Here is an 18,174-nt window from a genome sequence, read left to right as displayed (position 1 = left end):
TATACAGACATTTTCCGGGGAGGGTGGAACATTTTCTGCTGGAGTAATTTTTTACCGGGATACTTTTCCGTGGGAGAGGGACGTTCTCATGGGGTGAACTTTCCAAGGGAAATTTTACACCGGGGGAATTTGTCAAGATCCCTATACAAAATTATTTTGATTTGTCTTACTTTCTATTTGCGAACTCAATTTTATATATAGAGGTATTAAGGGGAATTGTCCAGGGGGAACATTTACCGGGTTGGAATTGTCTAGAGTATATATCCATGGGTGGGGGATTTCACAAGGGAGAAAAACCCCTATGGGGGGGGGGGGGGTCCAAATTGAATTTTCTGCGGGAGTACCTCTCAACTAGGGGGCGGAGGTATTTGTGAGATAATTTTTCCCAGAGGAGCATTTCCGGCATGATTTTAAAAATAATCAGAAATTGAAGTCTGTTTCAAATAAAAGTGGGCTAAAAAGAAAATTTTCAGTCGGAATCATGCGTAAGAAATTTTCCAGGGGAAATTTTCAGCTAGAATGGAATTGTCTGGGGGGAATTTTCCTGGTGGAGGGGTATTTTATGTGGGAAAAATTTTACATAGAGGGATTTTCCGTCAGGGGAGGGAATTTTCCACGGAGGGGGGGGGCATATTTCCTAGCATTGTATGAGGGAACAGTCCCCTCCTACACATAATAAATAATTTTGGTTTTTGTGGTAAGATTTTCACATCGGGAGAGTATTTTCTGGAGGTGGACTTTCCAGAGAAAGTTTACACTGGGTGAAACTTTGCAGAAGTTAATATGCAAATTCCATTCTAATTATTCATTAAAATGGAACAATTAGTTTGCTTTAATTGTTCATTAAAACTAAAACGAACAGAAATAATTCCGTATATAAAAGCTTTCCCCTCCTCAACGCCCCGCTCTTTACGCTGAAGTTTTTATTACTTTAAAAAGTACAGTTGCGACAAAGAGGCAATCTTATAAAGACCGGGGTGTTGAGGAGGGGACAGCACCTTTCATATGTGGAATATTTTCTGATAGTTTTAAGTTTTAATGTTGCTCCCTACTTTCAGTTATAAAAAACTTGTTTTTTTATTTTTGAAAAATGTATTTACCAGATTTGTTTTACGCTTCTTCAAAGTTGTCCCTGTTTCTTATGAAAAGATTTCAATACAAGAATGTCCAACTGACAATAGAATACTAAAAAACAGCAATTAGGCTAATATTCCTTTGCGGCGAAAAAAAAATAGCCATATTAAATAAAATTTTTGAACAGTCAAACTTGTTGGTTTAAAAAGCCTCGATTACCCAAGAATGTGTAACTTTGATTCCCCCAAGAAATCTTCTGGTCTGTGCTATTATTGCCCTTCTTCAAAATTACCCCTTTTTTCAGTGAAGCAAACTTCAATGGAAGTTGTTTAGCTTAGAATAGAGGGTTCTGGTGCATTAAACGGACACTTCTAAAAAGTCAAGTTTGGTTAATGCTAATGAAATAAAATAGGATGAATATATAATAGTTTATAAACAAATTTGGGCTATATATTTGCACATTAGGGGGAGGTGGGGGTAAAGCATAACATATATTAAATACGTAACCTAACCTATGTACCTCTCCCCCCTAAAACCCAAAAAACAACAATTTAAATATCGTAAAACTCAATGGAAACTACTCTTTGCATTCCATTTCTGAATAGCAGTCTCTTAAAAAAAACAGTCTGGCAGGTTTCGTCTCTCATTAATATATAAAAGTGTCCGTTTAATGCATCAGTACCGAATAGAGTACTAAAAATAAAGCGATTATTGTTCCTTAGCATAAAAAAAGTAATTTATTGACAGGAATGAACCATCCCATCTTTCTTGGTGATTCCGGAATTGTGTTGGGCGATATTCAATATCGATATTGATATATCGATATATCAGAGCAAATATCGATATCGAATATCGAAACGAAAATATCGATATCGAAAACGATATTTGAACATATTGGACTATTTTTGGCCTTTTCTGCTACTGGTAAACGTCCTGCAGAAAAGATCCAACATAGAAAATTGTTTGGGAAATGGGCGAAAAGAAGAACAATGATGTATTTAAATCCATTGACTCATACATGCTGGTACACAGCATACTTACCTGTATCCATAAGTTGGTATAGCCTGTTCTCAAACTCAAAATACGTTTAGTCAGGAGGACTTCCAAATGTTGCTGAGAACCTCCAAAAGGCCTTGGCTGTATTAATGCCTTCTAAGCTGATAGGCCTTGCTCATATAAAAGAGAATTGGCTTTCTATGCTGAATCCAAATATATAGGATTCATTCAGTTTAGTGTTCCCATCAAAAGATACGAGCCTGAGAAAATTTACGTGATTTTTGGGAAAGGAGAGAAACCCCCCAAAAAGTCAAAGAATCTTAAATAAAAGCGTACCATCAGATTCAGCATATCATGGAACCCTACTTGTAAAGATTTTAACCTCCCGTCAGCGTAAATGTAGAATTTTGTTTTTTTGTCAGAATAAAAATCACGGATACATGTTTATTTATTCCTCTATCTTTCGCCAGCGTGATCGCATCAATTCAAAGGCCCAAGAATGTTGGGAAAGTGCTCGTTCGAAAGAAAATAAGAGTTCTAGTTCCCTTTTAAAGTGACCTGAGATATTGGAGAGCCAATAGCCTCCCTCCCACACCCTTTTCCCCTGAAAATACCCGATCCCAATTTTGAGATATTCATTTTGTTCACCATAGTTGAAAGATTGAAAAAATGTTCCTCCGGAGATAACCTGACTCCCCGCAACCTGAGGAAAGGGCTTTAAGTTATGAATTTGCCTATTGTTTACTTATAGTATTTTGTATTTGTAAGTAAACAGGCCTGATGCGGGGAGGGGGAAGTTTCTGTGGGGGGATTGTCCACAGGTAGAATTTACCATGGGCAGGGAAGTTTCCGTGGCTGAACTAACACGGGGGAATTTTACAACGGAAGATTTGTCATAACTCCTAAACAAAATTAGTCATAATGTTTCCCTGCCGATTCAATTTTTGATGTAGAGATGTTCCGAGGAAATTGTCATGATCCCCCATGGTACTAGGGGGAAAGGCTATAAGTTATGAATTTTATCTGTTGTTTACATATAGTTTCTTTTATTTGGAAGTAAACAGACGTCTTTAGGGAGGGAAATTTTGCGTAAGGATATTTCACAGATAGAATTTCCCATGGGCAGGGAAGTTTCCAAAGATGAACTTATAAGGAGAAATATTACACAGGAGGCTTTGCCAGAACTCTTATATCAAATTTATTTTACTTTCTATTTGCCGATTCAATTTAACATCTAGAGATGTTCCGGGGATATTATCCGGGGTAAATTTTCAGAGAGGTTAAAATTGCCTGGGAGATTTTTTTGTGGGAGGGACGGAGTTCCCACGGAGGAAATTTTTCATGAAAAAAGTTTTCAGTGGGAGCAATTCTTCGTGGCGGAATTTTTCGCAGGAGATATTCTCCAAGTAGAAATTTTTCGCGGGAGAAATTCTTCATCAGAGGATTTTCCGTGGAAGAAACTTTCCATTCGGAGGATGGGATTTCAATGAAAAATTTCCTGTTGAAGGAGTTTTCCGGCATGATTTGAAAAATATCAAAAATTAAATGAAAGACAAGTCTTTTATTTCGATTGAAAATAGGCGTAAGAGAAATTTCTAGGCAAAATTGTCCACAAGAAAATATCTGGGTGGAATTTTCAGCAGGGACGGATTTGTAGTGATGATTTCCTGGTATTAAATGAAAACAACCAAAAATTAAATAAAAAACGATTTTTTTCAACGGAAACTAGGGAGACATATTGAAACTTGAAACAAAAAGAAATCCTACCGTATGCGAGGGGAGTTACCCCCTCCTTTAAAGAGTTCCAATTATTTAAAAACAACTACTGAAACACAAGGGCTATTTAATTAGAATAAGAAGCTTGTTTTTAAAATACTAGAAAAAACGTATATGAAGGGCATCCCTCTCATATACGGAATAATTTCTGTTCGTTTTAAGTTTCAATGCTAAGCCTTACTTTCAGTTGAAAAAACCTGTTTTCTTTTTTTTTTATTAAATCACTGAAAGGTAGAACAAATGCTCAGGGAAAAAACATTGACATGTTGCTGAGTTTGAATAGCCAAAAGTAGTCAGTAGGTCATCTTTCTTTACCTTGAGCCCGAGTAATTTCAAGTCTAGATTTCTATGATATTCACTCTTGTAATCGAAGTTTGTTTTTATTGCTTGATTTTCTATTATTCAAAGTTTAAAGAAATTGTGCAAAATACACTTTTACTATAGTTGTTGGTACTTTTTTATCAGCCAGTACACATTCGAGAATTTGGATCTACAGGTACGGGGTAAAAACAACTGCTATGCTTAGGAAATAGATAAGATATAATAATAATAATAATATGATAATATATATTGAGTCTATAATTTGCGTACCATTCAGAATCAGGGATAGCAGATGCGAATAAAGACTCATCGCTTTTAGAGGACAGAAAACGCCAAAGGAGAGAAGGATTAATTTTGGCCCATGTAGATTCGATATCAATTATATTTTTTCATATGTAAAGAATAATATTATATAAAATCATCAATCATATATATAATTTGGGCTGTATATTTGCACACTAGGGGGATGGTGGGATAGGGGTTAAGTATAGCAGGGCTGCATGCAATAAGTAACCTAACCTAAATAGACCAAAATACCAACTAAATATTTATTAAAATTTAGCTACAATGTAGTTTTCCACTGAATCGAAGCTTATTGTCTCCGTATACAAACAGCAATAAACTGGTTGTTGTATGATTTTATAGATTCAGATTCTCGAGTGTGTAGTGGCTAACAGATAAGTGCCCATTTTTTTTTAACTTTGCAAAGCCAAGAGTTAATCTGAATAAAAACTGATCAGAAATATCGAAATCGATATATCGATTATCGAATATCGAAAGTAAAAATATCGATATTTCGATATATCGTTTGATCAAATTATCGCCCAACACTATTCCGGAATGGGAAACGAGTAATCAGTTGTTGTCCTGAAAATTCTGAGAAACGTCATACCAACGAAAACATATGCGTTTAAGCAAGTTTCATGGGCTCAGATTATGTGCGAGACAAGGAAGATTAACAAGTCCTATTTACTACTGCAAGTTTGGAACTTTTTTTCAAAGGTTTATGAAAATACAACGTCCAATATTAGAGAGAGTAGAGGTTAGTGTTGTCAATTTTATCGTCTGGTGTCAAATTTTCACGGATTAAATTTGGATTGTTGGGATTAAATTTAGATTATTGTTATGAAGGGGTGAGACAGTATGTTACATATAGGCCTATCACCCCAACACGTCTAGAAACGAAGGCACGGGCTGTGCAACCATTAAAATAAATGGGTAGCTGAGTTACTAGGCTAGTTTTAGATGACGCACAATTTTCAACAAATTTTCTTCGGATCAAATATTTATTCTCACAGAATAATTTTTAATTTCAGTTTGCAATTTGAGACGAAATAATGAAATTTTAAACTAATTTAGGTACTGTTCTATTAGCTGGGAAAACAAGTTGATACAGATGAAGTCAAAGAACTTTGTATAATCATGGTTTTACTTTTTCCTAAAAATCAGACAAAACCAAATGCTTACTGTATTAACCTAATTCGACTTAATGTTGCTGCACAGAGCTCTGAAACTTTATTTTGGGTAAAATTCTACTTTAGCTACTTTTGGCTATCTTGGAAAGGGGTTGCATTAGGAAAATGAAACTTTCAGGGTGTGTCCCGGAAGCTATTTTGAAGTGCCCACCTCCACTCCTTCTCCCTCTAGAGGGTCCTGAAATTTACCTGCATGACAGGTCTGACTACCTATTGCAATTTTGACAAAACAACATTTTACCTTGGTTTTCAGTTATCAGTTTCTTTTTCTCTGGCTTTAGTTCTGAAAATGCAATTCCCATTATTTGAGTAGAACTTCAAGCCATATCAATATTTTTTTTCAAAATTTAGGAAATGTATCTTTATAACCTTATAAATTGGGATTGAGCAAAGTTGTGAAGCTGAAAACAATTTTGTTGTACTTCATTTTAGTAGAAGATCTATTTTGCAAGGTTTCAATTTTATAACATACAAATTTTTAAAGGTCGTCAAAGGTCGGGAAACTCTAGAGGGAGAAGGAGTGGAGATAGGTACTTCAAAATACTTTCTCGGGAGATACTCTAGTCTGTAGACCCATCCCTGAAAGTTTCCTTTTCCTAACCTAACCCCTTTCGAAGATAGCCAAAAGTATCTAAAGTAGAAATTACCAGGCAAAGATCAGATACCATTACCTGGTAATTTCATATCTGACGCTGTAAATTACTTACTTAGTAAATTACTTAGTATTATGACACTTTTTAGACTGAGAGATGATGTAGACAAAGTTTTAAGAGAAGAACAGCGCGGTTTTAGAAAAGGTAGTAGACCAAATTTTCACTCTTAGGCTAATAATTGAGAAGTGCCTGAGTTGTCAAACACCTTTGGTCCTCAGTTTTAAAGATTAAAGAGCAAGCGTTCGATTCTGTTGATAGAAGAGCTTTAGTAAAGGTTTTATCCTTGTATGGTATACCAGACAAATACATTAAAGTGATTAGTTATATGTACAAGAATAACACTGCTGCAGATAAGGTAAGAAATGAGGTAAGCAGCTGGTTTTGTAATAAATTAGGAGTTAAGCAGGGTTGTATTCTATCCTCTTTTATATGGATTGTTTTGATGGACTTTGTCTTAAGGAGCACAGGAAAGGCAATGGGAGACCACGGAATCAAATGGGGAGGAAAAAGTCTCCTGGACTTAGATTATACTTATGACTTAAGCACCCTAGATGAAAGGGTGAACAAAATGAATGAAGTTTTAGTTATATTGTAAGTACAGTGTTAAAGAGTAGGTTTGAAAATTTATGTTAGGAAGAATAAGTTTTTTAGATTGGGAGTAAGTGAGGATGAAAAAGATGACATTGGGTAATGAAAAGAGATTTGGTGGGCAGCTTCACTTACCTTGGTAGTATTATTAGTAAAGATTACTGTATATATAATTAGCAGTATGATCTTTCCCTATCTCACCCATTATAAAAACCCGGGCCGAGGTGCGAGTGCTCCAGACAACGTATAAATATAAGCGACATTAGACCTTCCAGACCCTCTTAGTAGGTTTCATAAATCACCTACTAATCTTAAAAGTAAAAGATTATTGGGAGAAAATTAGCTAGAATTAAAAACTTCAACTAAAATTTACCAAAAAATAACCTTGAATGATTAACAGTTTTGAGTCGAACCTTCCAACTTCACTGAAATGAAGCCTATGTGCTAGTTCAAACGGGGGTAATTGAGGGATAGGTTCGTCCTTGCCCCCTTAGGTTTTGCTCCTGCCTAGGTTTTGAAAAACACCTTTTTTGGTTATTTCACTGGAAAAGGCACTTCATTTAACAAAATGGGGAAAACAACCGAAAGGGCAATTTGTTGGATTGTGCTATCAAATCAAATTTATAAAAAGCGATTAGGTATAAATATAAGCTTTTAAATGAGCCCTTAAACAGTTGTCTTTTGTTACAGTAGCCTTTTTGTTTCTGCTACTCAGTAGGTGATTTATAAAGCCCTGCCTTCATTATGGCTTTTTCAGGCGAAGTCGGCCGAGTAAAAACATCTCATCGCTCATCGGAAACCAAACGTTCATGAAAAACATGTACTGTTTTGTGAAGTATGGATAATGAACTTTATGTTATAGATTGTAAGTTTTCTGTAGCTGTCAAGGTTGTTTAAAGTATTTTCTAGAGGTGTCTTATCTCCCCTAGATCGGTGATAATTAGAATTTACATTAAAAATAAGTTTTCAACTGAAACTAAGAATTGACATTTAAACTTTAAACAAACATACATTATTCCAGATAAATAAAAAAGATCATGGCAACGTTGTTTCTACATTAAATTTTAATCAAAAACGAGCAAAGATTAATTTAAAAAAAAGAAGTTTTTCTGAGGGAAGTAAAGAGCGAAGTTGAAACTTAAAACGGACAAAATTATTACTTTATAGCCTATATCAATAAAACTAGTACAAATAAACCAACTACTTGTTTCCCTATGCTTTTAGGAATATAGAAAACTAGCGCTTTACTGAAAACACAAAATAATATAGGCGTTTTGGTACAGTAAAAACAAACCAATTAAGGCCAATTAAGGGCGCTTTTTACAGAATAAAAATTTTGTCAATCCCTTTTAAGATAAAGCAACAATCCATTTTAGGATTATTGCTTTTTTTTTACGTTTAATATGGTATCACTTCTGCACAATGGCTCAGTTCAATGATTGGTGCTCGTTTTGGTTCTGAAAAAAATTGTACACAATTTCGAAGTAAATCCAACTTGATAGTATTAGGACTATAGACTAGCTTCAGAATTTGTATCATAGCTTGAAATTTACTGTTGTACTGAGAAAAATAATCGGATATTCGATAATTCATATGTCTTATGTCGTATTTGATCTTCCTTTGAAGTAATACTAAAGCAAATTTGTTACAATAAGATTGTATATTACTCACTATTGATGTTATAGCTTGCGAGACCAAAATGCTACCTGATAAATCAATCCAATATATCTGTATGCTGTTCAATTACTTCGCGGTTATTTAAAAAATATTTAATTTTACGCTTATGTTTTTAAGATAATTTAAATTGCTGGCTGAATGTAGCTGATGTCACCACTGATGTAAGACTGAAAAGCTTTATAGATTTGTTTATTATTGTCAGGCTACATACTCACTTTTGACTCCCAAATCAATATTCCTGTTTGTAATACTTGACTTTTGTGTTTTCAGTAAAGCTCTAGTTTTCTATAATCCTAAAAGCATAAGGAAACAGAATTAGTTGGTTTATTTATACTAGCTTTATTTATATATATTAGATAGGCTGTGAATAATAATTTTTGTCTGTTTTAAGTTTCAATTTCGCTCTTTATTCCCTCAGAAAAACTTCATTTTTTTTTAAATTGATACTTAGAAAGAACTTGACTAATAAATTTTATTGGAAAAAATCATGATAAAGTTAATTGTGCTTAAAAATTTTATTAAGTCATATCCAAGAACGCTATGATAACACAATAACACTATAAAACTGTAAAACAATATAAAACTTACAAAATTAAAGGACATCATGAAGTGGGACGTTTTATAAAGCTATTTTACAAAATTAACGAAGGCGAACCTGGGCTATTTGACGATGAAGAACTATTCCTAAATTTTTCAGTTTTTAGAGTACCCAATTTTCTCGGATAAATTTTGGGGAACCCCAAAAATTTGGCGGCACTAAAAGCATTGCGTTGAAGTTAGGCCAGATTAGATAGATTGTGGTTACAACGCTCGAATTCGAATACGCTCCCCCTTTTATTTAAATTTGCTTACTCTTGAACAAAATATGACTTGATTGTGTCGCTTAATTTACAAAAAGGACGGAGAATTATTAATAAAAGCTATTGCGATTAGTAATTAAAAGCAATTCCAGGTTAAATTCTGACTGGGCTCAAGTTAAAAGCTTTTTTGCTTCAACCTTCATGATTGTCCCTGAAGCTGTGGTGGAAGTCAGTACGAAGGTACTGACAGAATTAACCCCCGCAAAACTAGCTAATTCCTCAGCTACCCCTTCAATAAAAGAAGTTAAGGTACATTTAGTCAAGTCATCAGTATGTTCGCAAATAGAGCCAAAAGGGGACGTGTCTCCTTGGGCCAAAAGGCGAACCTGGGCTATTTGACGATGAAGGACTATTCCTAAATTTTTCAGTTTTTAGACTACCCAATTTTCTCTCGGAGAAATTTTGGGGAACCCTAAAAATTTGGCGGCACTAAAAGCATTGCGTTGAAGTTAGGACAGATTAGATAGATTGTGGTTACAACGCTCGAATTCGAATACGCTCCCCCTTTTATTTAAATGTGCTTACTCTTGAACAAAATATGACTTGATTGTGTCGCTTAATTTACAAAAAGGACGGAGAATTATTAATAAAAGCTATTGCGATTAGTAATTAAAAGCAGTTCCAGGTTAAATTCTGACTGGGCTCAAGTTAAAAGCTTTTTTGCTTCAACCTTCATGATTGTCCCTGAAGCTGTGGTGGAAGTCAGTACGAAGGTACTGACAGAATTAACCCCCGCAAAACTAGCTAATTCCTCAGCTACCCCTTCAATAAAAGAAGTTAAGGTACATTTAGTCAAGTCATCAGTATGTTCGCAAATAGAGCCAAAAGGGGACGTGTCTCCTTGGGCCAAAAGGCGAACCTGGGCTATTTGACGATGAAGGACTATTCCTAAATTTTTCAGTTTTTAGACTACCCAATTTTCTCTCGGAGAAATTTTGGGGAACCCTAAAAATTTGGCGGCACTAAAAGCATTGCGTTGAAGTTAGGACAGATTAGATAGATTGTGGTTACAACGCTCGAATTCGAATACGCTCCCCCTTTTATTTAAATGTGCTTACTCTTGAACAAAATATGACTTGATTGTGTCGCTTAATTTACAAAAAGGACGGAGAATTATTAATAAAAGCTATTGCGATTAGTAATTAAAAGCAGTTCCAGGTTAAATTCTGACTGGGCTCAAGTTAAAAGCTTTTTTGCTTCAACCTTCATGATTGTCCCTGAAGCTGTGGTGGAAGTCAGTACGAAGGTACTGACAGAATTAACCCCCGCAAAACTAGCTAATTCCTCAGCTACCCCTTCAATAAAAGAAGTTAAGGTACATTTAGTCAAGTCATCAGTATGTTCGCAAATAGAGCCAAAAGGGGACGTGTCTCCTTGGGCCAAAAGGCGAACCTGGGCTATTTGACGATGAAGGACTATTCCTAAATTTTTCAGTTTTTAGACTACCCAATTTTCTCTCGGAGAAATTTTGGGGAACCCTAAAAATTTGGCGGCACTAAAAGCATTGCGTTGAAGTTAGGACAGATTAGATAGATTGTGGTTACAACGCTCGAATTCGAATACGCTCCCCCTTTTATTTAAATTTGCTTACTCTTGAACAAAATATGACTTGATTGTGTCGCTTAATTTACAAAAAGGACGGAGAATTATTAATAAAAGCTATTGCGATTAGTAATTAAAAGCAATTCCAGGTTAAATTCTGACTGGGCTCAAGTTAAAAGCTTTTTTGCTTCAACCTTCATGATTGTCCCTGAAGCTGTGGTGGAAGTCAGTACGAAGGTACTGACAGAATTAACCCCGCAAAACTAGCTAATTCCTCAGCTACCCCTTCAATAAAAGAAGTTAAGGTACATTTAGTCAAGTCATCAGTATGTTCGCAAATAGAGCCAAAAGGGGACGTGTCTCCTTGGGCCAAAAGGCGAACCTGGGCTATTTGACGATGAAGGACTATTCCTAAATTTTTCAGTTTTTAGACTACCCAATTTTCACTCGGAGAAATTTTGGGGAACCCTAAAAATTTGGCGGCACTAAAAGCATTGCGTTGAAGTTAGGACAGATTAGATAGATTGTGGTTACAACGCTCGAATTCGAATACGCTCCCCCTTTTATTTAAATTTGCTTACTCTTGAACAAAATATGACTTGATTGTGTCGCTTAATTTACAAAAAGGACGGAGAATTATTAATAAAAGCTATTGCGATTAGTAATTAAAAGCAATTCCAGGTTAAATTCTGACTGGGCTCAAGTTAAAAGCTTTTTTGCTTCAACCTTCATGATTGTCCCTGAAGCTGTGGTGGAAGTCAGTACGAAGGTACTGACAGAATTAACCCCCGCAAAACTAGCTAATTCCTCAGCTACCCCTTCAATAAAAGAAGTTAAGGTACATTTAGTCAAGTCATCAGTATGTTCGCAAATAGAGCCAAAAGGGGACGTGTCTCTCCCTTCTCGGCTGCAGCAAAAAAACGTCGGAGCTCTTGAGGCAACGTAAGTAATTGCCTTTTTGTTCTAGGTTAAAAGTAAATCAAGATGAGGTTGGGAAGAAGTATAACTGCCTTCACTGTTTTTTGTTTAATATGCATGAGTACAACTACGTTAGCTTACGTCGAGCCGCCTATGGTAGAAACCGAGCCGTAAGTAACTTTCAAGTATCTTCTTCCAACAATGTGTTTCAACAAACAGCGACAGTAATTTTGATCTTTTTTGGCGACCTATGCGCCTATTTGAATTAAAATCAAGTTGCCATCAAGCAATGGGCCAATTGGAGACAAAGCCAAGGCAGATAGTCTGAGTGATAGGCAAAGCTAGCATCAGCCTTTTTCAGGTTAGCTTTCCATAAAATCAAGTTGCCATCAAGCCATGGCTAATTACAGAGAAAAAGCTTCCAGATGATTTTGGCTACAGTTTACATCGATTCTGATATTGTGAATTAAATAAAAAAAAACAAGTTTTTTAAACTGAAAGTAAGGAGCGACATTAAAACTTAAAACGAACAGAAATTATTCCGTATATTAACGGGGCTCTCCCCGCATAAACACCTCGCTCTTTATTATAAAGTTTTTTATTTTTAAAAAAAATAAAGTTGTGAGACAGAGTAAAACTTTAGCGTAAAGAGCGAGGCGTTGAGGAGGGGACAGCCCCTTTCATATACGGAATAATTTCTGTTCGTTTTAAGTTTTAATGTCGCTCCTTACTTTCAGTTTAAAAAACTTGTTTTTTTTTTTATTTAATTTCTGATCGTTTTTTAGTTAATGCAGCTTTTATTTTGGCTAGCTGTCATTGAATAAGTAAACAAAATTTGTATAAAAATTTTACTTATATTTTGCTAAATGGATGTCTTTACAAATTAACTTACGTAACTAACTTTTATATTCGTATGTTTTTCTTCTGGCAAATAAAACAAAGTTGCAGATTTTTGCAGATATGAGCTTGAAACCTCTGAAATGCGGATTTCCGATACGCTGAATCTGACGGTGTGATTTTCATTAAAATTCTTTCATTTGTAGAGGATGTTTCCCCCCTCTTTAAAAAATCAGTTAAACTTTCTAAGGCTCGTAGCCGTTGATGAGTAATACTAAACTTAATAAAATTTATATATTTAGAATCAGCATTATAAGCACATTCTTTTGATACATTTATTGACATCAAAATTCTGTTTTTAAAAGTTTCGATTACTTTTGAGCCGTATCGCTTGTTTTTTATTGTTTTTTTATACGTATATGTTATTACGTATATGAGGGGGTTCTCCTCTTAGTCAATACGACGCTCTTTACGTTAAAAGTTAAAAAAAAAATTTGATTCACAAACCCCTGAATCACAAAGGCCTTTTAATTAGAATAGATAGCTATTTTGAAAGCACTAAAAAAAAAACTGTAGCTTAAAGAGCTAGTTTTTGATTTGGGGGAGAACCCCCTCACATACGTTATAATTTCTGTTCGTTTTAAGTTCTAATGTTGCTTCTTGCTTTCAGTTGAACAAACTTGTTTTTTTTTATTTAATTTCTGATGGTTTTTTATATAATGCTTGGATATCCGGCGCCCCCTTCATAGAGATTTCCCTTACCCCAAAGGAACATCCTCCACGGAAAGATTCTCCCGAGTAACCCCCTCCTCCATCCCCTCCCCCCCCCTCCATAAAAAATCCTTCCTGAAAATGTCTGCATACTTCCCAATAACCAATAAATAATGCTGGCAAGTCCGGCGCCCCCTTCATGGCACTTTCCCTTCCCCCATGAAGACTTCCTTCATGGACAGATCCTCCAACATAACCCCCAACCCACACTTCCCTCCCACTACCAGAGAAAAACCTTCCTGAAAACTTCTGTATACTTCCCAATAACCAATACTATATGTTAACTTGGGTAAAGTTTATAACTTTTAGCCCTCCCCCTGGGGGTTTCGGGGGATTAAGTCATCCTAAAAGACATATTTATCATATTTTCGACCATGCTGAACAAAATGGCTATCTCAAAATTTTGATCGGGTGACTTTGAGAAAAAAATAAGCGTGGGAGGGGGCCTAGTTGCCCTCCATTTTTTTTGGTCACTAAAAAAGGGCACTAGAACTTTTAATTTCCGTTCCAATGAGCCCTCCCACGATATTCTAGGACCACTGGGTCGGTACGATCACCCCTGGGGAAAAAAAAAAACAAAAAAAAAACAACAAATAAACACACATCCGTGATCTTTGTTCTGGCAAAAAAGGCAAAATTTCACATTTTTGTAGATAGGAGCTTGAAACCCCTACAGTAGGGTTCTCTGATACGCTGAATATGATGGTGTGATTTTCATTAAGTTTCTATAACTTTTAGGGGGTCTTTCCCCCTTTTTTTGAAAATCAGCCAAATTTTCTCAGGCGCGTAACTTTTGATGGGTAGCACTAGTTATATATTTGAAATCAGCATTGAAATCTGATTCTTTTAATATATCTATTGGTATCAAAAACCCGTTTTCTAGAGTTTTGGTTACCATTGAGCCGGGTCGCTCCTTACTTACAGTTCGTTACCACGAACTGTTTGAAAATAAAGACTGATCTACTAAATAAAGCTAATATAAGCTATAATTTCTCCCAGGAACCTCTAAAATAGTTATTTTCGAAAGAGCTTATTTTTTCTTTTACAAGTAATTCACCTATCGTAACATAGTGATTTATTCAATGAAAACAGAGGAAAGAAGAAATTTGGTCGGTAGGAAATTTTTAGGAATACTAGGATGCATTAACAATGACATTTGTAGTGTATCTTTTCATAACTAGTGAGCTTACATAGTGAGAAACACATGTTACATCCCGAGGAATGATTAGATGGCCATGACAATTAAGATAAAAATGTCAGTCCTGAAACTGACTGTTTTTCCTTGTAATCATGGCTGTGTTTCTCCTGTTCTAATAAATGTTTGGGTAACAATTTGACTATTGTTTGAGCCTCCATGAGCTAACCAAAACGTCAATAAATAATTAGGCCCGTTTTTTAGCGCTAAGATCTTACACCTAAGGTCTTACATCTTTCTGCAAAGATTATCGTTTTTTAACTTATCTTTGTTCTAAGATCTTGCAGCTCACTGATGTTAGCAAAAAGTGTGAAGACCGCCACTGTTTTGCCATATAGAACAATGATGAGAGAACTTTGATGATCTACTCATCATTGTTCTCAGATCACTGATCAGAGCAGAATGATGAGACTTTTGCACAAAAACGACCAAAGATGTAAGATCTTTGTTCAAAGATTTCACTTTTAAGCGTTTTCTGACAAAAGATGTAAGATATTAGCGCATTGATATGTGAAAAAACGCCCCTATTGTTTCAAGAAATTAAATCCTTTATTGGGGAAAGTTGTTCGAGAATTTGAAGAGTACTATTCAAAAACTGATATTGCAGCAAAGTAGGATGACTAGTACGTGAAGTTTTTCATTAAATTGCAGCGATGGGAGAATAACTCCTATTTCTTCACATGAGTTGCCGGATATCATGGTCCCTCTACCCGACCTAGAGCTGAAAGTGCAAAGGAAACCCGATGATCTTTTTGTTTGATCTTCTTCGTTTGCTCCTCATTTACGCATGCTGAGTATATTTTAATATATTGTTGTTGAAATAATACTATTTTATGTGTATGTATATATACGTGTTTGTAGATTCTTTTCTATTACTTTTTGTTTTATCTTGGTCCTTTAATTCTGTACAGATAGGCATAAATTCAATATTTTACATAAACAAATAAATATATCGTAAGCTATAAATATGTACTACTGTTTAATAATCCACTAGATTTAAAGGTTCATTCTAATAGACAGCAGCTCGATGTTGATTTCTAAATTCTGGGAGATCGTACTTCGAGTTGGGGGAGGGGGTACAGGGAATTTTGGTCCAGATTTCTAGGAACTCCCATGAAAGAGATGCTAAAAAAATTAACAAGAGCTGTCACAAGTTGATTTTGTTGGGCATGCATTAAATATTATTAAATAGCGTCTGGTTTCATGATACGTATGAAAAGTTTAGACACAAATTGCCACGCAGAAAAAAAAACTTACTAAACAGGTTTTAAATGAAAGTGTTGTTTTACAGAGAGCATCAGCAAGAGGGTGTGATTTCAAAAACCTCAGAATATATTAGCAGGCTTGGACATGGAATTTCCGACACGCTTACGGGAACCTCGAGAGAACCAGCAAAAGAAGGAGCGGAAACAGGTGCCCACTATGCACACAGAGCAGCAGACGCTGCACATCATCAGACGTAAGTAAAAGAAGTCAACCAACCTAGGCTTTCCGGGCTTGTCCTATTTTTGTATTGGATTCTTTATAAATCTGTACTTTAATTTTGCACAAGTCACTTCCTTGCAGAAACGTATCCAGTTCTGAGAAGCAATTATATTTTTATTGGCCGTTTTCTTGTTAACAAAAAGTAATTTCCATAGCCAACGAATGTTGTCCAAGTTTTCGAGCTAGTAAAGTTTTGTGTGCTATATGAATTTACTTTAGTTTCTGTATTTGCAAGATCTTGACGTGAAGAATAAGATTTTTCTGCGTTGAATTACAACAGATTGGAGTAAAATGATAAAAGAATGGCGAACAGTTTTGGATTTAGCACTATCTTTCTGATTTCCTGATTGACAAAATTCAGGGAAAGGAAAAAAAAATGATTATCATGCACATTTGTGATGAAAAGCGTGCTCTAATTCCATTGTTCTTTGTGATGTATTTTTGTAAGTTGATTATATTACCTTATCTCTGGAGAGAAATAGTCCTAAATTTTTAAAACTGAACTTATGTCCATTAGATTTATGAAAGCTTGTTGTGACTTATTTCAATTGTTATTCTGCAATTCCGTCCTCTTATGGATAGAAAATTTCGGCCGCGTTCAATGAGAGCTGATCAAATGTATTAATTCAAGTTCGCAACCTCTATTGAATGCGAGATAAACTAGGTAATTGACAATTTTAGACCCAACTATGGGTTTTTTTTTGGTCCTTAACAAGTTCTCTTCTAGGATCTTTATTGTTATTGATGTAATGCTTCATTTTTGTTTGAATAAATTGAATTGAATTGAATGTTAATCTAATCATTCATAATGCAAATTTTTCGTTTAAAAAGATCGATGTTCAAAATTCTAAAGCTATAATGAAGCGTAAAAATAGGGTCCAAATATTTACTATATTTCGTACGCTATATAAAAACTACGTTATGTTGACCCTGTGGGGATAAGAACATCGTAATCTATTTCTTGGCGTAAAATACTAAGAAAGGTACTTGAAAATAGCAACAGCAATTTAAAAGGTTCATTGTAGCCATATGGAAACGCCAATAGGTTCATTAAGAAGATATTTATGTCATCTTTTCTTCTACTTTCAGCAAAGAGGGTATAGAAAGAGGCAAAACTTTGACCGAAAAAGCTACTGATTATGTCGCAGATTCACTGTCCGGGGCCAAGGACAAAGTATCGGGAGCCTACGATACTGTCAGAGGTACTAGAAATTTTAACATGCTTTAATAGTGTAAGTTTTTTGTGCCGTAAGGAATCAAAGGGAAATGGCTTGTAAACTTATAAGGGAAAGTTTAAGGAAAGTATTCTCTAAAATTACAAGCTTAGCTTTCCCCGGAAGACACAGCCAAGGGACTTAACAGGTTCAAAAATTTATTCTTAAGGATATCCTTTGCATCTGGTCGGAGAGCTCTCTGGAAAAAAAAAATATGCCATGTCGGCAAAGCGTAATCTACGGTGAGTAGGCAAAATACATCTTATTAGTTTGGAGTGCGATTAATGACATTCAAATATACTTAGAAGCTTAAGAAAAGACAGCTCCTTCTAGACGTAAAATGCCGATGTCCCATTTTTCCTCAGGTAAATGGTAACTTAAGAAAAAGCTGGTAGTTAATTTTTTTTTTTTAAATATCGGCTTTAGAAATAAACGCAGGGTGGGGAGCCTGCTAGCCCCTATCACTTGCAAAAAGTCTTATTCATATGCGTTTTTCAGAATTTATAAGTTTTTCTCAAAATTTGCCTATTTTGGGGATATCTGAAGTTTTGCCAATTTATAACAGAGTACACGAGTTGCTTTTACTCTTTTACTTCTGTGTCCTTAGTTTAATCTTAAAATCATACAATGCCTTCTGGTAATAATTAATGGGTCTAAATTATAGAAATATTTTTTTTTGTAAAAAAATATTTTAATTGAAGGCAAGTTTGCTTGATTGTTGTTTTCTTAGCGGGAAAGGGAGGGGAGATGTAGGATATTGAAGTTAATGTAAATTTTGATCTAGCAGGCTTT

At 35.2% G+C, this 18,174-nt stretch overlaps 1 protein-coding gene across 2 annotated transcripts in view; it reads left to right on the top strand.

Annotated features, from left to right (window-relative positions):
* Positions 1 to 5,056: 5,056 nt before the first annotated feature.
* Positions 5,057 to 18,174, top strand: part of LOC148943595 (uncharacterized) — a 29,712-nt gene continuing 16,594 nt past the window's right edge. The window contains exons 1-4 of one of the 2 annotated variants that reach the window (XM_089101930.1): positions 5,057 to 5,209; positions 11,930 to 12,050; positions 15,975 to 16,142; positions 17,258 to 17,370. In XM_089101930.1, coding sequence (XP_088958056.1) covers positions 11,947 to 12,050; positions 15,975 to 16,142; positions 17,258 to 17,370 — 385 coding nt within the window. In that variant the 5' untranslated portion in view covers positions 5,057 to 5,209; positions 11,930 to 11,946. Of the gene's footprint in view, positions 5,210 to 7,729; positions 7,749 to 11,929; positions 12,051 to 15,974; positions 16,143 to 17,257; positions 17,371 to 18,174 lie in introns of those variants that run through there. The other variant, XM_089101931.1, reaches the window with a different exon arrangement.

This window comes from Artemia sp. Qi Xiang Cuo, chromosome 15, assembly GCF_049724085.1.
Source record: "Artemia sp. Qi Xiang Cuo chromosome 15, ASM4972408v1, whole genome shotgun sequence".
NCBI lineage: Eukaryota > Metazoa > Arthropoda > Branchiopoda > Anostraca > Artemiidae > Artemia > Artemia sp. Qi Xiang Cuo.
The sequence above is the reverse complement of the archived record's forward strand: the minus strand, read 5'-3'. Positions and strand labels throughout refer to the sequence as shown.